Source organism: Patella vulgata, chromosome 1 (assembly GCF_932274485.2).
Source record: "Patella vulgata chromosome 1, xgPatVulg1.2, whole genome shotgun sequence".
In the NCBI taxonomy this organism is placed as follows: Eukaryota; Metazoa; Mollusca; class Gastropoda; family Patellidae; genus Patella; species Patella vulgata.
Genome location: NC_065879.2, coordinates 63605217 through 63628728, shown reverse-complemented (window position 1 = coordinate 63628728; position 23512 = coordinate 63605217). Strand labels below are relative to the sequence as shown.

Sequence of the window (23512 nt, the reverse complement as noted above, 5' to 3'; positions counted from 1 at the left end):
AAGATCCACAAATACAAGAGGGCACAACTTAAAATTAGATAAAAGGGCATGTAAAACAAACCTAAGAAAATTTAGCTTCACTAATAGAGTAATTGAGATTTGGAATCACTTACCACAAGAAGTCATAGCAGCAAAGACTGTGAAACAATTTGAGAGGAGACTAGATAAGTTTTGGGCAAACCAGGAGGTGAAGTATGACTATAATGAAGATATAAAACTAACAGGAAAATGCGCACAGGGACAAGAAAATAATGAACAAGAAGAGGTTGATATAGAGGTGGAAATGCCTGCGTCCATAGATGATCCTAAGGTATCCTAAGGTATGTAAATATTGGGTCTGTAAAAAAATTATCGCTTGATTTGCTTAATTCTATGTTACTGGTCCCAATGGTCAACAGCTTACTGAGCCTATTTCTACATAGCTAATGTAATAATAAAATTGGGTGGAAATTGTGACACAGTCACACATAACGGCAAATTGGTTTTGGTCATTTTGGTTAACAAAGTTACATAACTCATTTAAGGAATTCCAGTGTTTAGATGTACGTATAAGAGCCAGGAAAACCATATCTGTATATTTTATGAGTCATAGTGGTAATGCTTGTTGTGATTATCAAGTCACTCTTACAACTGAACCATTAAATTCCATAAATAACTAAATTTGTGCCATTCAATTTTAATGACAGATGAATTTTTTCGACTTATCAAGTTTACTGTCATTCGTCATTTTGGGCAAATATTACTGAAATGACAGTCCCAAAAAGAGGCTAAAAGTCTTACTTACAGTTGATAGTCTTGAGAGCGTCAAACAGTGTAGTAGATATATCATAATCTGTGGACATATCATGTAAAGATACGATATCTAAAAACTCATCTAAATCTGAAATAACAATCACAAATATAAATCACTGTGCTGATCTGATCTTGGGCCAGCTGAACAACCCTGTCAGCGACAGCTATGGTCAAGAAATTTTATATCTAGATTACTGGGAAGAGATATATGGTGAGAAACATTCTATATCCAGATAACTTAGAAGTGTCATGATCGGTTCTATGTCTAGATTACCTATAAGAGTGCTGGTTGGAAATTACTGTGGCCAGGTCAGTCTATATCTAGATTACTTAAAGACCTCCAGCCAGGAAAATCTCTATCATTCCAATAGTACACAGAACCGACACTTGCATGGTTAAAATGACATAAGGGGAAATATATCTAAGCTGATTGTCAAAATGGATTCAAAACGAGAAGCTACATGAACCTGTCCCTGGACAACATACGGGGTCAGATCAAATGAGGTCAACAGCAGATGGTAGCAAGTGTTCTGGAACAGATATGCATACCCTTACTCATGTTGACACCCATCCTACTTTGTAGCTTACTTACAACAGTCATGATCAGGATATTCTAGATCTTGATTATTTACACCAGTTATAATCAAGACATTTATACAAGACCAGATTAGGACATTCTATATACATAGATCACTGACACAAGTCATATCTACATAAGGTTTATTTACACAAGTTACAATCAGAACATTCAATATATCTAGATTACTTACATAAGTCATGATCAAGACATTCTATATATAGTCCAAGCTGTGATCAGGACATTCTATATATAGGTTATGATCGGGATATTCTCTCCATAGATGGTGATCAGGACATTCTATAAATAGGGTACTTACACAAGTGATCAGGAAATTGTATCTATTGGTCCTGATCGGGACATTCTATAAATAGGTTACTCACACAAGTCGTGATCAGGACATTCTTTATCTAGTTTTATAGGTAGACGTTTGACTGTTTCATCTTCGTTGAGTAATCTCTCTAACTGTTGTTTATAACCTTTCTGTTTATATAACTCTTCTTTATCTTTCTCTCCTAGTACATCTATCATACCACGAATTAAACTGAATAAAATACAAACATTACAAAAGTAATAAAGGTAATATATTATACATGGTCCATTGTAATGCTATCATCTTCTTTAATTCACTAACAACCATTTATCCATCTTCAATACTATAATTTTTCAATGCTGTATCCGTAGAAAACTGCAACCTCGTACATAAAATACATACACTGCTACTAAGATCGAGTCTGCAAGAAGCATAATATCTGAACTTAAGATTCCACAGTGTATAACAAGCTACATGTACAGAAGGTATACCAACACAGTAATACAGGACAGCATGACCTATATATATGTTAATAGATTTCTTTGTGCACTACTCACGCATCATTCGTGGGGCTGAAAGTCTGATTCCACAGAGGTTGATATCGCAGACAAGTGTTTACAGAAGCGCCAGTTGTATGACAGGATTATCTAGCGTAGGCTGCAGATAGGGGAGCGATTAAGAAAAGTTTTACCGCCTCCATTACATTGATTAAATGCACATCTGTGCCTTTTGAGATAAGTGTTCAATGTTACTGTTATGGACCATTGGGGTAAGGCATGCAGCTGCAGTCTGTCCAGCGTTGCCACGTACCCTAGCTCCTATCTAAAGAGGGGTGATTCATACTACAGTTGTACTATGGCTGGCAGTAAGGGCATCAATGTTTCATTCATGCATCAATTCCCCCCTAGTTTCATAGTACACAGCTCTATCTACAGACAGTGACATACTTCATCCAATTGACAACACCGAAGACAATGATGATACAAACTTTCAGCCAATCCTGGATCCTGGTATAAGAATTGTCATGACTTTCGAAAACCCTACATGTCACCAAATATATAGCAACATGATGACATGTGCTGATATACCAACAGTCACATAGTACACCAGATACATCTATACTCAATAACAAACAGAAACAGTACCTATAACTCACTAAATAAAATACCTACTCTTTGGGTTGTAGACTAGTGAATCCAGTCGGAAGGTTGAAAAGATCCTCCAGTGCCTGTACGTAATTGCCTGCTGCGGCACGAAACATAGCTCGTAAATAACGATAAGAACATCTGGCTGTATAATCACGACTACTCTATAAATAGAAATCACAGTAATCCTCATCAAATGGATTGATTTTTTGTTGCTATTTTCTCACAATATGTCATGTCACCATTCAATATATAATTAAATAAAACCTGTGGCATGATGTTGATCCAAAGCTTGTTTGTACCATGTGTTAGTCCCACAATTATCCCATTTCTCTCTCTTTAGTATGTTCTACTCCATTAATATCCAATATACTTTCTTTAAAGCCAATGTTCAGATCATGGAAACTTATTGATGAATTGACCAATCCGATAATCTCTATATAATGTACTGTCCAAATCCTTTGACAATCAATTCATTTCAATCTTCAAAAATTCAAATGCTGTCAAAGAGGGAGGGAAATGGAGATTGACATCCACTCAATTCAAACCGAGTCACTTAAAGACTAAAATATGGCATTTAGCTGTGAGAAGGAAATGGGAGGACCATTTCAACTTTTTTTGATAACCACAAAAAATAATAAGGCTGTAATGACAATTTACATAATGCTGGCACGTAAAAACACAATACTTTTTGAATTTATGCCTGCATTTAATATTATATATTGTTGCAGGTAAACAAACCTACTTCTATTTTCATACTTACTTCCCTTGTGCTACATACCTCAATTCTACATGAAATACTCTCGATGCATTTACGGACATACATGTTAACAGTAGTGAGACTCGGTAAATAAAACGTCTCAAATTCTTGTCTGTTGAATACAGAAAAACATGACACTGACACATGTCTATTTAACGGCTTACGAGATCTGAAATAACAAGTCAAACTTGGTTAAAAGTTCATGACGAATAATTAACAAGTTTAAAGTTCATGACGAATAATTAACAAGTTTAAAGTTCATGACAAATATAGATCCAGGTTAAAGATCATGATGAATTTTACCAGGTTAAAGTTTGCAAATAACAAATGAAATATGTTTGAACGTCTTACATTCCTGTACCAAGAAAGCTAAGACTAGGCATACACCATGCAGTTTGCTATGAGGGAAGTTTTATCCCGATAGCAGCGCTACAGCCTACAGTTTCAATTGATAGGGTATCTCTAATGTGCTGCCATTGCAAAAATCTAAATAGCCCCTACTTGTAACTTTTTCCACCACAGGGTTAAAGTTCATGTAATGTAAATTTTAGGGTATAAAATTAATGGGATCTGAAAGATGAAGAAAATAAATCTGTCATTTAACGGTAAATGACAAACACAGTTTAAGAGGTTAATCATCTCTTTTCAATTCACTTTGTTTGTAGATATTGCAATAATGGCAATATATTGAAGATTTTGATAATATTGTCCAACAATAGGAAGCAGAAGTGAAACCAACTGCTAGTTGTTACCATTGGAACCCAGTATGTAATAAACCACAAGCTAACATATGGGGAGGGGGGTGTTCTTGTGACAACTTCACATTTTTTCAGTAAATAAATCTCCAAACAAGACAGGTATTTTTTTAAAAAGCTGCTACATACTTTGTAGTGAGTTGAAATCTATCACCAGTTAAACTCATACGTTTGGCTACAGGTCGTGATTTTAATTCTAATTCTGACCAATAATCTTGTTTCTCATTCAGACGATCTTCTAAAAACGCTCGAAATATAGATGTAGGTAAGATCTATAAACATTATAAATATTCATTTCATTCAATGTAAGCAACATAAATCAAACTTATTAAACATTGTCATCCATCCTTGTTTCATGTTTGGATTTCAAACCCAAAGCATTCTAATTGAGAATTCATTGGTCAGATCGCTCGACTACCATGACCCCCAATTTCTATTCAAGTTGCAATAATAGAGAAATTGTGAGCTGTATCAAGTTGTAACAATAACAAACACAGTTCCAAGCTTCATGTTTAACCTACCTCTAAGTCAACCTAGCAATGATAACTAATCCAACTTATCCAATACACTCATAACCATTGCTTTGGGAATATTGGGTAGAGTTTAGCATGACACTTTATTTACTTTTTTGGTTAGTGTAACAAAGAGAATATTGTCTGCACAATGTTTCTGTCTGAGTTGTACAAAAAAACTAGACATAGTTAATCCCTTAAAGTAGTAATATTGTTATCAAATCCACATAACTCAAATCATGTCCAATCTTTGCATAGTGTAAAACATAATATGGCTATGTACAGCTTACTGTATCCGAAAATCTCACACATTTTCTCAATATAAGTCTTTGAAATTAGTTGGGTGTTTTATATAGAGAGAGCATATTTAGTGATTAGTAGGACTAAAGGTTCATAGATAACGGCAAGTTATTCAGACTTGCATAAACTTATTGTCCCTTTAAATTATTCCATGTGTCTTATTCCAAGTTTTAAATCCTACTCAAATTATTGATACAACAAATTATGGCAATAACTGCTCAAAAGATAAATCCAACATGCCTAAGATTCAATGCTTGCAGCAACTTCGAAATTATTTACATTATTATACCGATAATTGTGAACAAAAGTTTACCTTTTCATAAAATGGTCGACTTTCTTCAGAAACTGTTTCTAGGAAGCCAACCTTATTAAAATGTCTAACATCTATTTTCAGTTCTCCAATCACTCCCCTGTAATGTTTTAAGGGTAACAAATAACAGATTTAAATGATAAAGGTTGTCAGTCAACAAGACACATACCCAACAATATGAAAGTAAATTGTGAAGAGAAAATAAATGCCATTATTTGCATTCTGTTCTATTCTAAAGTCTTGTCAAATATTACTTCAGTGAATTTGAGACTAACATAATGGTAAGTTCTATTGCTATGGATACCTATGTAATGCTTGGGAGGAGAATTTTGCCAGGATAGTGACAATTTTGCCAACTCTCAATTGAATTCCACCAGTCATGGATTCTTTTATATGTACTCCAACATGTACATGGGTGGACATTGGCCTATTGTCCCATCTGAATAACTAGGCAACACATTACTTGTCAACTACTCCTTACCACTGATAAGTACAAACCAGGATTTAATTTACTGGTGAAAAGGATAATGAGGTAATTATTACTGAGGAAACATTTATTATTAATAGACATACCTAAATAAATTGACCATCAATTCCAAACATGCAAAACTAATTTCTCCATTAAATATCTGTATCTGTTTCATATTATGGTTCTTCTCTTCTTCAAACTTTAATGGAAACGGCCTAAAATAAACAAACATTTTTTTTTTGTAAAATAACAGGTAAAACTTAGTTGAATTGTGTCAAAATAAGTGGGTTCATCTGATGTGTCATTTCCATCAGTGATGGGGCATAAGTAAATGTTTTTTGTTAAAGATGGGTTCCTGCGTACAAACTGGGTGATTTAATGGTATATATTGACCAAAAACATATTCAAACTAATAAATTTGTCATAATTTTGCTTCAAATCCTTCTCAAACATTGTAATTGCGAAGGAATGCCCTGCTATTAAAATTCGATCAAACCAGGTCATGTTTACGTCACGTCTTGGGAGTCATACAGGGTTCCCGCGGCTTCGTCAAACATTTTTTCAAGGATATTCAAGGATAAATATACGTCAAATTCAAGGATTTTCAAGGACATTTTTTAGCCTAAAGTTACAATTTTTCATCTTAAAAATAACCAAAACATTACCAACTATCGGTATAATCTCATATTTAAAAGGAATTGAAGACATTTGAAACAAAATTAAGGATCTCAACTGAAATTCAAGGATATTTTCCTATTTCCACGAAATTCAAAGATATTCAAGACCTTGAAAATGGAATTTTAAATTTAAGGATATTCAAGGATTTTCAAGGACCGCGGGAACCCTGGTCATAGGAGAATTCATTGCATACATAAGACGATGTTGTCTTTAATCGCTTACTATTTATTACAAATATCGAATCCTAATTAATTTCTCGGATTATCCACTACCCACGTCTTTTTCCGTCATTTTTATCTCAGAAAGTATTGTACGTCTAACTCTTCATAAAGTTTATCAATTTGTACATCAAGCGCTCAATGTTCGCTTGTGACCTTTGACATCACGCATGGAAAAGTTCCTTGTCGTCGGGCTGTTGATTAGGGGAACCCTTACATTTTTGTCCTGTATACGCTCCATGAGTGTTTTTCGAGGAATCCAGTATTTTTCAAGTAAGATTGGATATCTCTACTTTCCATATATACCAAAATTGCCATACTTTTATTGGAAATAACCACCTGATAAATACTTTTCTGGGAACCCATCTTTAAATCTTACAAGCACTTCAACTGAGGGCTTTTATTCATTTAATTTCTGAATTATACCTTGAGTCCATGGCATGGATGTCTCTACTTTCCATATATACCAAAATTGCCATACTTTTATTGGAAATAACCACCCGATAAATACTTTTCTGGGAACCCATCTTTAAAAGATTAAGCAAATGTTTTTTTTACAAAAATTTTAAACAAACACTAAGGTTAGTTAGGCAACCCTACTCCTAAAAATGAAATAATTTGACTTAAAAAAAAATTTAAAAAGAGGAATCTTGTCTTGAAACATCAACCTACAGATCAGTGTTTTGAAATCATGTAGACCATTATCTACATTAATTTTTCTGTAGTTTTGATGCATTGTCAATGATCAAAGAGTGTATAAATTAAATTCAGAAATGTCAAACATTTTGGTAAAAGATAAAGAACTGACATGAAAGACATAATATAGGATGTAAGATCATACATACTACAAGACAAACAAGTTTAACTATTTTTCGTCAGTCAAAGTGTACAGCTGATTATGCATGGGCACATGTCATCATTTTGCCATGAAGATAACTTACTGTGCGTACCCAAAGCAAGCCTACGTTTTTAAACCAACCTGTTCAGACCGCCAAAATAAAGCAGCTTTTCAGAATAACCTTCTCGGAAATGCTGTTGATTTTTTAAATTGGTTTATTTGTCCCACCATTACATTTATCTTGAGCTTCTTAACAAGCTTTAAGACAACATGGTAAATTAAAGTGTTCCTACCTTGATACATCAGCCAGGTCTCTTTGGTATTTGTTACGAGTAAAATGATGTTTAAATAAATTAACAGAATGTTTGGGCATGGATGGTAGTCTTGAACAATTTGTGTCAGAAGTCAAATAAGAATCACTATTGTGGTCAGACTGGTTAATGCTGACTGTACCGTCATCTATATTTACAACAACTATATCATTGATCTGGAAACAATAAAATATGTAAATCAAAAATGTTAGAGAGAAAAGAAAGGAACTGAAAAGAAATGGGGTTTCACCTCCTACGTTTCTGCATGACAAGGTGTGGTATGTGGGAAATATTGCTTAAGACAGCTGTGTTTTTGACTTTAAAATTATATTTGTATTTCATTTCATCTTTGATTTTCTTGATACTATTATTGCATATGTGCTGGTTTGTTGTTTACAGTTGATGACATTTATACCTGCAAAACATCATAGCTGATGCATGCTAAACTCAAAATGATTTTAGCATCTTTATATCAATACTAGACTGTTAATAAAATATAAACAATCTGCAGCATCTGTTGCTCCTACTGGTACCTACAGATGTTTACTATATAGCTCCTACCTGTTTTACTACTGATAAGTGATTTCTATAGTTCCTACCTATTTTACTACCACTCTTACCTGTTTTACTAATATTGTTTTCTATAGTTCCCACCTGTTTAAATACTACAGATGTTTACTATATATATGTTTACTACTGACAAGTGTTTTCTATAGTTCCTACCTGTTTTACTATTACAGATGTTTACTATATATACCTATTACTACATAATAGATGTTTACTATTGATAATACATGTTTTACTACTACCAATGTTTTTTATGGATCCTACCTGTTTTACTACTACAGTTTTTTACTATGGATCCTACCTGTTTTACTACTGATATATTTTTACTACTGAAAGATGTTTACTATTGGCTCCTACCTGTTTTACTACCGATAGATGTTTACTATGGCAGCCCATCATAAAGGCACCAACAGCCTCCAGAAAATCTAGGGAAGAATCTGTTATTATTGGCACATAAGAATATCTCCAATTAAACGGTAAAATAAAATACAAAAAACTCTAAAAAGAAAAACAAATATTATTGTAAGAGGAGAAGGGGTCATTTTGGGATTAACATATATTATTTTTTGTGAACTGGATATCTTTTTTTAGCAGTGAGAGGACACTGAAAAATTTTGACACTTGCATCAATGGCAGACCTTATGATCTAAAGCATGCACAATAGATAACAGGGTTACCTGACTCCCTATTTAAATATGTCCAGACTTTATAGTCAGTTTGGTACTAAATTCATTCATGTCCACTATCATTAAATTCTCCTGTAAGAATTTTGGGTTGTTTTTTGTAATGGTAAAGTTTTCTAGAATAAAGGGAAATACAGATTTTTAGACATATAATATGTAGCCTTGAATTAACCAGAAAGAATACTGATCTAATATGTAAGTAATTAAAAATACATTATGCAAGAGCTAAATCTGTCTATTGCAGGTCTTTCTTTAGGCCTGAAATGTTATCTAAATTATTAATTAGACATTAATTAACCTATCAAGACCATAATCAACTCTAGATGGCATCGCTAGCCTGCGATCTTTAGTGGCTGGTGAGTTGATTTGCTGCATAACTTTCCTTCACGATTTAACGATTAAATGGATAATCAAGACTATGCTGTTTATCGTACTGACATTAGTAATGATGATCAAGGCTAGGCGGAAATTCAATTGCTTTTTTCTCGGTTCATAGTGGATAAATTTGAATGAAATTTTCAGCAAATTGCCTTTACATTATTTAGTTTTTTAACTATTATAGTGAGATCTGCCAGCTCTTTATCGAATCTCCCATAATGTATCTTTAAGTTATGGGCATTTATACTTTACAGATATAGCAATAATAATAATTTTATCTTTTTGTACAAGCCAGCCCATTCACCACAAGTTATGGGCATTTATACTTTACAGATATAGCAATAATAATAATTTTATCTTTTTGTACAAGCCAGCCCATTCACCACAAAGGTCTTTTTAACACTTGGTTGTACGCAATAACAACAGTCTTTACAGAAAATGTACATATTTTATAACTTGTGACACATGTTACTGATCTGGATTGTTGTGCTTTAAAGTAGCTATAAGTCTCTAACTCAATATTATCCAAAGTCTACCACACTGAAAACACGAATTATTTGTCAATTTAAATCAACATTGATGTTGTGATCTTACCAGGAAAAGACAGGCTTCCGATATCCAATATTTAAGACAAAATAAACATTTTACCATTGTTACACGAATCGTGTACCATAATGCATTTCAGCGCCATTTGCAACAAGGGACTTGAAAAACGAGTCTAGACATATTCCACAAGTCATGTCAAACGGTGACGGCATATTCTTATCTGGAGAGCATGCACAATAGACTGGAATAACCAGACACTGGAGATTGCCATTCGATTGGGATGTCTGACGTATTTCGCCGAACATACCTGATTTGAAATTAGAGTCAAAACGGAAACGATTGAATGTAAATGAGTTTATATACATTCAGATTAAATCTTAATCATTGCGACCCATTTGTGTCAATTTTAAGGTCCCAAATATTAGTGATGTAGCTCCTTTAAAATTTAAAAGATAAACTGTTTTATTGGCCTTATAATGAAATAGTGGCAGAAATTTGTGTAAAACGACTGTGGAATTTTACACAAATGATCTGAGAATTTTCTACAGTTGAATTATGTTAGAGACTTCAAGTAAATCTGATTCTCAGAATGTCTTAACCTGTAGCCATGAGGCCAAAACATGGCAGATTTTAGAGGATAAAATTTGTAATGCATAATATAACACAAAGAAATTCAATGTGCATTTTCATTATCCAATGGCTGACTTCTAGGGTTTTTTTGGTTTGCTTACCTCCATGACAACTGTTAATAAAGCATAGCTAGATGAAACAAAAGTTAGTTTTTCTTCTGTCAACATGGCCGTTATGATCTTCAAGACGTCCTCAACAGAGAAAATCAGGAACACAAGATGAAGTGGAACGTTTATCACAGGTTTATCAGGCCATTCTGATGGAGGTAGAGTAATAGGTAGATTGAAAAGCATAAATTCCTACAAAATACATGTCTAATTGAGAGACTATGAGGAATATATGGAAATATTAAAAGTATAATTTAATTATCAATCTTAGAATCAGATTGAAAACAAAATTTAGTTGTAGAAGGTAAGCTTAATATGTGACTTATACATCCACTAAAAAAATATCATGGCCTTAATCTTAGGAGAAAAATGATCTATAGGTGTAGAAAAGGTGAATCATTTCGTCACGTCACATATTCTTCATTCAAATTGGGGACCAAGGAAATCAGTTGGTATGAGGGCCCACAGCTATCCAGTCAGTCCCTGTTCCACTGCATGATGTCCGATAATCAATTCATAAAAGCTGAAAATTACAAGAATTTATAGAAGAATATTGATTGATATTACACTATTGGAGTTACCTTTGGAGTGTTTTATGATTAGTGTGATGTATATTATGCTATCATACTTACAATTTGAACATTTCCTGATGGTGGAACAGGTGTTAAACATAAGATATAAGTAAAATCTTTTATAAAGGAATACATTTCTTCTACATCACGTTCTATATGGTCAACCAAACTGTAACATAGAATACAATAAAATAATGACTCAACATTCAGTATACAAGCTTCTAATTATCTTTGTGAACTAATACAGCACTGTATTCCTAAAAAGACAATTGTATTCAGACAATCTCAATCAGCTAGTGAAACCAAAGTGGAAACTTGCAACTTTTTGACAGAGAGCGTTATCTGTTGCAACTATCAAAAGACAGAATTCACACCAGTTGAACTTTGTTCTGTGATTTCTTGCCAATCTTCAAATCCTGCTTAAAAATCGTACGAATTGACAAAAAATAGAGCTAAAGAACCGTATACAGTTGTGTTTTCACTGTCAGCATGCTTAGTGGATTTGATGTAACATAAATGGACACATTATTATTGGTGAAGAAGATGCAGTGTGAAACGTCTGAAGAATAATGTTGAACTACCTGTAAGAAGCATGTGCCTTGCTAATACCAACACTAACGATTTCATTTCAAACAGGCTTTAGGTCATCACTTTCTTGTTGAAAAAAAACATAACTTATTTTATGAGAGATGAGCTCTGAGCTAATGGGTATTTATATGTAGGACCTTTATATCAACTCTTCAACATAGCATGTACTTGTAATGTATGATTTTTATTGTTCATAAAGTGATATGTAAACTGTAATTAGATTTGGACTTTCAATATGCAAACCAGCAACCACCTTCTCCAGAATGCTTCTTATGTTTATTGAGCTACACCCTCCCCATTATATGTACAAAATACATATGTATCACCTAGGTATTATTCAACAAGGAATAACCTTGAATGCAATCCTGTATGATATTATTGTTGTAATTAAATCACTCTCTAAATTTTGTGGATTCTGATTGGTTGAAAAGTGGTGTCTAATGAGTATAAAGGTCCTCTAAATTTCATTCCTATGCGATCTCGACCTCCAATGATTTAAGCGGTATCAAATGAAAAATAACAGTCCTCTAAATTCTAAACAGTCATTTTTTATCTCCTAAATAATAAAAATCAACTCACCATGAAAGACATTCCTTCAAGGAATAATAATATGGATGTTTTGATATAAGAACACAGCATTGTGGTAAATAACAAACCAGATCCGATTTCTCTCCTCGATTACCTGATGTATCCAAATCAACATGAATGTTAAACTCTGTATCCTACAAAAGCAAACTAATAATAATCCAAACTAATTTAATTTTCAGTTTTTCAGGGGCCTCATAAATAAATCACATGGAAGATGTTTAGTTTAAAATTTCAAAACTTAAAAATTTGGAACTAAAAGCTTCTGAACAACGCAACTTTTAGTTTTTAAATTGTCTTTATCCCAAAGAAATAAGAAGCAAAATTTGAACAGGTGTTCCTGATGAACAGAAAATCCAACTGGTGTGGCCTTATTGATTGTCTTCATTTTAAGGTGCATTATTATAACCAAAAGTCATTTCTAAACACTTTTAAAAAAGTATAGATATTTGGTAAAAGGTGTTTTTTCAATGTTGTCTTACAAGCAGTAAATGTTCCATTTTCCTGAATGCATCTTGGATGATCATTCTCCAAAGAATTTTTTACAGTTTGGAACACACAGGAATGTTGAATCCGCTGGCTAGGTCTTTTCATAGACACAAAAGAGTTCTTCCCAAATACTTGCTCCAAAATCTGTGTCTGATGGACAAGTCACTTGCTGGAGCGGGAAAATTTAATAGGTTGTGCATTGCATATATAAAATATGTTGTCTGTGAGTGAGTGAGGTATCATGGTAATCTAGCGTTCAGGACACTGGAATGTGGATTGTATGTATGCCTTTAACTGTCACTAGGGACCGGGTATCATTCAGATTTGATGAAAAAAGGAAAGAAACTGAGCTTACCATCTATAATCTAATACACATATTCAGTTAATAGATTGCCATGCAGAAAGTGTTAAATACCATCAAGATTCATCAAAAACCGCCCAGTTTGTGCTACCGTTTAGTTTGACATCGGTTGTCTAGTTTATGAAACTAAATGGTCATAAACTGGATGACCAATATCAAAACTAAACTAAATGCTCATAAACTAGATGACCGATGTCAAAACTAAATGGTGTTTCTTAAACTAAACGGTAGCACAAACTGGGCGTTATTTGATGAATCTTGATGGTATTTAATACTTTCTGCATGGCAATCTATTAACTGAATATATGTATTAGATTACAGATGGTAAGCTCAGTTTCTTTCCTTTTTTCATCAAATCCGAATGATACCCGGTCCCTAGTGTGTATATGGAGTCAGGTTCAAATCTAGTTAAGAAATGAAAAAGTTACCTGCCAGATGATCATAGGTTTATAGAATGTGATACACGTTGCAAATGTCTTTTTTCCTGTTATATCCGTAAACACTAGAAAATGGACGACATTCTCAGGTTTTTGACGATAAGCTCTAGCATTATCTACAAATAGACAAGAAATATTATTGCGGACAGGTAGAAACAAACAGAGATAGGGGCTTGTCACATCTCCCAAATAGTATACATGTGCATCCAAAAGACACAACGTGGTGGTCAATGTTAGCTCTAAAACCAAATCTGCATAAAAACGTTTCAAAAAGTACATTGAGAACTCCTGCATCATCTTCACAAGCTTTAGAAATCAAAATGTAAACTGATGGATAAGCCCACAAAACATGTTTGAAGTTTGAAACTTATGGTATGATAACTCTGTGGAAATGTAATTCTGCAAAATCCATCTTAAATTTTACAATCCAAATTTTCTAGCTTTTTTTTTAAGTTTGTCTAATGAAGACCGTCAAATATGGGCAATAGTCTACCAATATGTATCTCATACAGACCATAGCTACATGTCATCACTTATAGACCATTGTCTACCTATCACATACAAACCATAAGCTACATATCACATACAGACCATAACCTACATGCCACATACAGGCAATACTCTACATGTCACATACAGACCATAACCTACATGTCACATACAGACCATATCCTACATGTCACATACAGACCATGGCATACATGCCACATACAGACCATAGCATACATGTCACATACAGACCATAGCTTACATATCACATACAGACCATAACTTACATGTCACATACAGACCATATCCTACATGTCACATACAGACCATGCCTACATGATACATACAGATCAGAGCCTACATGACATATACAGATCAGAGCCTACATGTCACATACATACCATAACCTACATGTCACATACAGACCATAAACTACATGCCACATACAGACCATAACCTACATGTCTTATACAGATCATATCCTACATGTCACATTCAGACCATGCCTACATGATACATACAGATCAGAGCCTACATGTCACATATATACCATAACCTACATGTCACATACAGACCATAACCTACATGTAACATACAGACCATGCCTACATGATATATACAGATCATAGCCTATGTGACATATACAGATCAGAGCCTACATGCCACATACAGACCATAACCTACATGCCACATACAGACCATAACCTACATGTCATATACAGACCATATCCTACATGTCACATTCAGACCATGCCTACATGATACATGCAGATCAGAGCCTACATGTCACATACATACCATAACCTACATGTCACAAACAGACCATAACCTACATGTCACATACATACCATAACCTACATGTCACATACAGATCATATCCTACATGCCACATACAGACCATATCCTACATTTCACATACAGACCATAGCATACATGTCACATACAGACCATAGCTTACATGTCACATACAGACCATAGCTTACATATCACATACAGACCATAACTTACATGTCACATACAGATCAGAGCCTACCTGGAAAACAGAATGTGGTAATAGAATTTAACATTTCCTCTGAGACTGGTAAATCTGGGGCTGGTAAAGGTAAAGTTCGTTTATTAGACAGACGACGTTGATGACCTAGTTGACTTGATACAGTTCTCGATACACCAGATCTTTTCTTTATTTTCGAACCTAGAAAAAAAAACCAGGAAGATGCATTTTTTATCACCTTAAAAATGATGATGATTACAGAAGACAAAAAAAACCCTCACACAAAAGCCCATATCCACCCTCTCACACTCGATGTACACTATCGTGCACAAACCATCCCAAAATATTTCATCCTTACACACCATTCCACACTCAAACTTTCTAACACACATGGAAGGGTACTAAAAACAAGTTAATGTATCTGTGTTTGTCTATAAGGATTGTGTAAGTGAATGGAGACAGTAAAAATTAGCATTCGGCCAGTAGCTAGGGCAGCTTTATGGTTGACTAAAGAGAGTGTACTGTATGTCTTCCATATTGAAGATTGTGGTTCGAATCCTGGCAGGATTTATACTGCTGCCTTATATTATACAAGCTGACACTCTATCGCATACTTAGATTACATAACATAATTATCATCTGCTTTGTTGTTAAATACTTGTCTGGCTGACCATTTCTTTGTATGTTGTTTGATGATCAAAAGGATTCCATATTTCAAAAGTACATGTATGTCTTTGAAGAACTGATTTTTGAAAATCCAAAGAATTTGTGGCATAGATGAAGCTTCCGGAGTTTACATGCATTTTGATCTTGTAATCTTTTTATCAGCTTTGAAAACAAAAATATGTCTGCTGCATTAAGGTCATAGTATTCTAAGGAGGAGCATATTTGGTTTTGTTTAGTCGTGGGGGATTGAGGTCTGTATTATAAATGTATGACATCTTTATGGTTTACTTCTTACCTAAACTCTGAGTTCAAGGTCTGTATTTTAAATATTTGACGTGTCTATGGTTTATTTCTAACTTAAACTATGTGTTTGAGGTTTGTATTTCAAATGTTTGACATCTCTACGGTTTATTTCTAACCTAAACTCTGTGTTCAAGGTCTGTATTTCAAATGTTTGACATCTTTATTGTTTATTTCTTACCTAAACTCAGAGTTTGAGGTCTGTATTTTAAATGTTTGACATCTCTCTTGTTTATTTCTTACCTAAACTCTGAGTTTGAGGTCTGTATTTTAAATGTTTGACATCTTTATTGTTAATTTCTTACCTAAGCTCTGAGTTTGAGGTCTGTATTTCAAATGTTTGACATCTTTATTGTTTATTTCTTACCTAAACTCTGAGTTTGAGGTCTGTATTTCAAATGTTTGACATCTCTCTTGTTTATTTCTTACCTAAACTCTGAGTTCGAGGTCTGTATTTCAAATGTTTGACATCTCTATTGTTTATTTCTTACCTAAACTATATGATCGAGGTCTGTATTGGAAATGTTTGACATCTGCAGAATGTAAATCGTCTGGTGCAGGAGGGTAGTGGGGATCCTCCCAGAGAGTTGGCTGGAAATAATATGCTTTATTCCCAGTAATGGCTGCCAGGACGGGTGCTTCAAAATCCTGATAATATAAATTATCAAAAATCTCTTTTGTTGTGAACTGAAAAGAAGACAATGAGGAAAATCAAAAATAACACCATTCTCTTACCTATTCATGAACCATATGTAACGTAGAGGGTACATTTAACACATCAAACTCTAGTGTAAGTATTGTAAACACTGCAGATAGCAAAGTTGGTGTTCTTTAGTTCAGATCAGATCTTGTTTGCAGATTATTTAGACATTAATTCTGTTTGAAATATATGACTTTTAACTATTATTATTATTGTCTTAACAAAACATAACCATTAAGCACTTATAGATTGAGTCAAACAGATATAATATTTTTTTTAACAGAAATGTCTTTAACAAGATTTGTAGGAACTGCATGATGCACATTCACGATAGACTTTAGATAGTTTGTTCTTAAACCTTGATCTAAAGACATTAATGGCATACTGGCTGTAGTGTATATTGTATCCTGGCACAGAAAGATAAATTAAACCTAAAATTATTGAAAATGTTTATGCCTATTCTTGAATTACAAATTGATCTTTGATGGGTAAGGTGGGGGACATCAGTATATCATGTGGATGTACAAATATGGCACTAACCTTTTCAATTTCATCGACTGGTCTTAATCCTGTATTTTCATCAATACCTAACACCAGCATTATATCAACTAGACCATTATATACTGATCCATTCTTTAATATGGCACTAGCTGATGCCATCTTTGTCAGCTATTTCTTCTCTTGTATTTTAGCACTTTTACATCCTTAAAAAGCTAACAAAAACAAATTCTAGTGCATATATTGTGTGCAATCTAAGGGTAATTCTCATTCCTATCAATGGAGTGGATCAATACAGGCCTGCTCACTGACCCTGGGGTCTGGATTTGGCCAAGAATATGTTGCCCTGTGTTTGGAGTGTACGTAATTGCTGTTTGGTCAAAATCTCGCCCCTGGACAATGTACAGCGTATTCACATCTTCATCAACCCGGTGTTAAACCCCATGTCATTTATTCATTCCTATCACTGGATGTGTTACAATTGTAACAAAAGTTAACATGATAGTCTCCAGACATACATTTTCCAACTTGGTTCCCCCTTGTCAGTGATGCAGGACAGAGAACCTCTTATAAGGACAGCTGTCTAGTCATTTGGATGGTCAAAAAAACAAAGTCCTGTATTTGCTTGCAAGTTAAACCGCCCTTGACAGTTGGAATTTGATATAAGAGTAGGCTGGTCATAGAACACAGCATTGCATATGCCCATCTTCATTAGCCAGAAAAGAAGAACGTTAAACCACTTTTTTCATTTCATTTTCACGTTGCTTGGTGACTCTGATTTCCATTTGTTTTCCTCTTTTTATTCCAAATGACATGCCCTCTTTGACTATATTGTCAGAAATAAAATAGTGTTCTGATCAGTAGCAGATCTAGAAGCTGTGAATAGGTCTAGCCTATAGTGTAAGGGGTGGTTCCAAATCAAGGGTGCCACATCATAAAATAACATCAAGCACCCGAGTAAGAACATTGATTGGTTTGTATTTTTTGAGCACATGCAAAATTGCGTTTATGTGGCGGGAACAGTGGACGGTCGGTTTGCAATGATTGACAATATCATTTTATGAATCATGATATCATAATCAATTAATCATATCACACGTACTGATGTATCTAGGCCATTTGGGTCATCATGTAGCTACGAGAACGTAACTAAAAACGCTGAGATATACTGATGTGCTTGTTTTTAGCTATGATTGGATGCCTTTAGTTCCAAGTGGCAAACTCAATTTCTTTATTAATGTATGTACCATCTTAAAAATAAGTTAATTTTATACTATTAGTACTTATTACACATACGCAGTCCAATCTACTGAAACAACATTCATTTATCAGCAAATATTGACAATAAAGTAAATCAAGCGTTGTTTTATCAAAATTTATTCGGACGTTCATAATTACGCCGTATTACTACTGCGCAGCTCTGATCAGATGGGTACTTTGATTGGCTATTGCACACGAGGCCCCGCCTTTATGTGTTCTTTATTAATGTATGTACCATCTTAAAAATAAGTTAATTTTATACTATTAGTACTTATTACACATACGCAGTCCAATCTACTGAAACAACATTCATTTATCAGCAAATATTGACAATAAAATAAATCAAGCGTTGTTTTTATCAAAATTTATTCGGACGTTCATAATTACGCCGTATTACTACTGCGCAGCTCTGATCAGATGGGTACTTTGATTGGCTATTGCACACGAGGCCCCGCCTTTATGTGTTACAGATGTAAATTTAAAATGTCGGAAAAAGCAATCTACTGTCGCTTTGATTTAAAAAGAGGGGATTTGTACCCGTTTCAGGTAGGATTATATGCTTAATTGTAGTTGGGTGTGCCAGAAATATTATAAATAACAATAATCAATCGTTGTTTTGATTAAAAATATTGTCAATTTTGTTTACAAATGCCGGGTGCGAATCGCTCCCGCGTGTGCTACCTGCACATTGAAGGTAATAGCATCATCTCTTATCTCGAAACACGGACTGACGGAGGGTTTAGAGGTAAGGTTTGTTATCTAGTCATCATGTTGATCTAGATTACGTTAAATCTTTACCGTAGGTATCAAATTCTCTGTGGCCAAATCAATATTACCAGATTCGATGGATAATCAAGTCCATTAATCTATTCCCCTCTCCTAGAGAACCTGCTTCACGCCTCACGTTAGCCACTACTTTTGCTTTCACAATAACATTAGCACGTGATTAGTGTGATGCGTCGCACAATTAATTTATGAACTAAGTTATTTTCAGAAATCTCATAAAAACTCTACGAAATCAAAAACCAAACAAGCTGGCAGTTTATGTCAAATGAAGGTGTTTTGTAATTGAATTTTGAAACGAAAACATTTTATTTAAACAGTAGAAAATCGTTTTTTGCAGTGCGTCATTGCAGTTATAAATAATAAATATGGCGGCAAAATCAAATATTTTGAGAAAGCTATTCTGTTATTGTGCAATTTTCACGTTGATTTTGTTTTCTGTTACATATTTTTACATTAGATGGCTTTTAGGTAAAGTAGGGAAATTCACCTCTTTGTATTTTGAAAAGCTATTGTACCCACTGGGTAATTATAGTTAATATAGTAAATGAAATGAAATGGGGTTTAACGTCCTACTGTACTGACACTGTTCTAATGAAGACGGGCATACGCCATACAGTGTGCTATGAGGGAAATTTTGCCCGGGCAGCGGCACTATTGCCTACTCTTATATTGAATTCCTGGGATCTTTTACGTGCATTCCAATGTATACACGGGACCTCGATTTTTTGTATCATCCGAAGGACTAGACAGCTGTCTATAGTTAATATAGTATACGTACTCATAGAGCTGTAGAGTAGCAGTAGTAGACGAGACTGCTTAGGCCTATAACTTGCAACGACGTGCAGCAAAACAAATAAAAATTCTTGAACACCACAAAATGATTTGAACAGACGTTTATTGTATATGCAGATGTTATAGAAATACAATCAGGGCCTTCTTAACTATATATCATATGTAATGTATAGACCCCCGGCCGTGGGTAATGGTCGATAAAATTAATCAATTGGTAGTGGTACGGTACATTGTAACATACATAGTCATACTCATAGATTAGCATTGGGCCCCAATGCGAAGGGGGGCTGGATTGGCTCAGTGAGTAAGAGGCTCGCTAAATGGAGGACGGAGGTACCATCGATTGGTATCTGGCTGAGAAAGTTGATCTGGATTTTCTGACGTGGTTATCCTGTTCTTTGTCAGTGGTGCAGAACACGGCCTGGCAAGGGATGATGTATATTCATTCAGATGGGTAAAAAACCTGAGGTCCCGTGGACACACATTAGCATGCACATAAAAGAACCCTTAATTGGCAGTTGGAATTCGATAGAATAGGTCAAAGCGCCACTGTCGGGTAAGATTTCCCTTATAGCACACAGATAATGCCAGTCTTCATATTTGCCCAGTTGGAACGCACAGAACAGTAGGACGTTGAACCCCATTTTATTTCATTTCCTATGCTTTATTAAGACAGCCCTTAATACAATCAGCAAAATTTGTTTGTTGTTTTATTATATATTTTTAATTTATTGATATTTGAACTGTCCCAATGTATTTTATCTAATTATCTTTACAGATCTGAATGATTGCTTCAGTGAACAAGATGCTGAATCACCATGGAGAAAATATTTTACCTGGTTTTATCAAAGGGAGAAAACTTCTACAAACTGTGATATTTGGAGCCTGGAGACTCACACACAAACCATTCAAACCAGTCTAATTGACATGATGAAAAACATTTTTCAAGAATTAACAAGTCGGGAAATATTTCTCTTTTATCTTTTTGGGTCTTTGTTGATTTCAGTTGTAGTTTTTGTTTTGATTTTTATAAAATGGCATCGCAGTTCAAAAGTTGAACTGCTTCAAAACCTTGTTCCATATGGAAACAATTCTATGCACAGTCCACATCCAATAAATGATGGACATAATAACAGTAAGCCTTTTGATTACAAAAAATTTTCTATTAATTTGTTAATTCTTGTTGGCATTGTTAGTATGCCGTGGGAATTTGTACGATTATATCAACGTGAAGTTGCCAAGAGAGCATCTCGTGCTGCACAGGTAGGACTGTATTATAATATGAATAGTTTTAACAACACTAAAGTCATTGAATGTTGTTCAATTTCTTTGATAATACTAATTTGAATATTAGTTGATAATACTAATTAATTTAAATTTCAAAATATTTTGCACAAGCGACAAACAACTGATCTGATTCAATTAATTTTATTTGACATTGAAAATCAAATATCAAAAAATACATTCAAATAGCCCTGAAAAACTATTTGAATGCAAGTATACAAATATTTGTGCAGCACCAAATATTAAACTGAATTAAACACTTAGAGGAAAACTCACCCATGCCACATATTTTGTTAATGGAATAACCCAGAAAATGGAAACCTCAGTTTATGAATTTTCCAAATTTGAATGTTCATAAATATATTTTGTCTTTTCAGGGAGCGCCCCATGAATGTACTACAGGATCAGTATCACTGGTTCAAACGTTGAAATCATTTTTACAATGGCAGTTTTCGTGGTCTAATACTAACCACTGTGAGAATTATTATTACGTATTGTTAGTAGATCCATTGTGGGAACTTAGTCCACTTTTAGTAAGTATATTTACTGCTCTAAGTAAATTTAACTCTGTGATGGACATGCACAGATGATGGGGCATGTACATGTATATTCTGACTACCTTACATACATGAAAATGCTTGAAAATTAATTTGTAGTGCACGTTAAAGATCCTGTGGCAGTTGAAAACCGTCGCACTGCACATGCCACTTGAGCAATAAAATTATTGTTTGTTACTCTGAAAATGGCCCATCAAGATGTTAAGCCTCATTCCCTTCTTTCTGACACATTCTCCTATTTTATTTTACACGCACACCTAATTGTGATTAATTGTTTTTTCCCTGGTTTTATCTTTCATACTGTCTATCTGGATATTTTTTTACCCTTTTGGATGCAGTTTAGAATGAATAATTTTCTTGGTAGAATAAATGTATTATATCCTCCTTGATAGTTCATTTGCATTTACAGGAAGTTTTTTCATGTCACATGCGAGCTATTAAAGTAAGTTTATCTCCTCCAATATAAAGGTCTGATTTCAGGAATAAAATATGCTCCTTCTTACATCTTGTATTCCAATAAATTCCAGGTTGTTTCATCAGCTGTGACAAGATGTGTGATCCATCCAATGGAATTACTTTTCTCAGGACTGGGAAGGAGCTTTAGGGCATTCTTCGCAGAGATTCCTATACAATGGCAGCCTTTGTTACTAGTTATATTAACTATGATTCTGTTGGTCGTTATCCTCATGACATGTAGTTACCGCCTTCATATTCCGTTACTATTTAAAATTGAGCCCAAGACTCCTGTTTACGTTCAAGACATAAAGCATAGCAACATCAATCAAAATAGCTCTTACATGCAAATGTTAGACACTCCAACCAATCAGAGTAGCTCTTACATAAGGAGTGGTTATTCTGAGAATTCGAAGAAGATTCAAAATGGTGAGTTATTTTCTAATGCTAAATATATCCAGGATGAAATTATTATTGACGATTCTCCGCCGCAGGTTTCAGTTAAACAAACATATGCGGAAAAGAAAAAATTGTTTTATGATGATACTCCATCACCAATTTACAATAGTTCATTACTGAGAAGAGATAAGGTTTCTAAGAGAAAAGATATTCCAAAAAAGGCAACAAAGACAACAAGGAGTCGGAAAACCCGGAAATATGAAGAAGATCCCAATTACAGTGATGAGTATTGAAATTGTGAACTGTTCAACAGTTTTGATGGATGTTGTTTCGCACCTTTCTTAAGATATATTTCTATAAATCTAAGGAGTTAAGGACCTGCTTGTGGTGAGTCCAGAATGATTGAAATTGAATTA

At 34.2% G+C, this 23512-nt stretch overlaps 1 protein-coding gene across 4 annotated transcripts in view; it reads right to left on the bottom strand.

Moving 5' to 3' along the window:
* The window catches only part of LOC126828237 (DENN domain-containing protein 3), a 33116-nt gene extending 13362 nt beyond the window's left edge, over positions 1–19754 (bottom strand). Inside the window, exons 1-17 of one of the 4 annotated variants that reach the window (XM_050557936.2) lie at positions 19624–19754; positions 17608–17780; positions 16859–17054; positions 15444–15602; positions 13913–14037; positions 12629–12771; positions 11522–11630; positions 10884–11081; positions 8903–9043; positions 7961–8154; positions 6038–6148; positions 5468–5564; positions 4472–4614; positions 3609–3756; positions 2855–2991; positions 1753–1913; positions 785–880 (exon numbers count right to left, since the gene is read on the bottom strand). In XM_050557936.2, coding sequence (XP_050413893.1) covers positions 785–880; positions 1753–1913; positions 2855–2991; positions 3609–3756; positions 4472–4614; positions 5468–5564; positions 6038–6148; positions 7961–8154; positions 8903–9043; positions 10884–11081; positions 11522–11630; positions 12629–12771; positions 13913–14037; positions 15444–15602; positions 16859–17054; positions 17608–17727 — 2278 coding nt within the window. In that variant the 5' untranslated portion in view covers positions 17728–17780; positions 19624–19754. Of the gene's footprint in view, positions 1–784; positions 881–1752; positions 1914–2854; positions 2992–3608; positions 3757–4471; positions 4615–5467; positions 5565–6037; positions 6149–7960; positions 8155–8902; positions 9044–9089; positions 9345–10883; positions 11082–11521; positions 11631–12628; positions 12772–13912; positions 14038–15443; positions 15603–16858; positions 17055–17607; positions 17781–19623 lie in introns of those variants that run through there. The other 3 variants (XM_050558004.2, XR_007683014.2, XM_050558083.2) reach the window with 3 other exon arrangements.
* Between the last annotated feature and the right edge of the window lie 3758 nt (positions 19755–23512).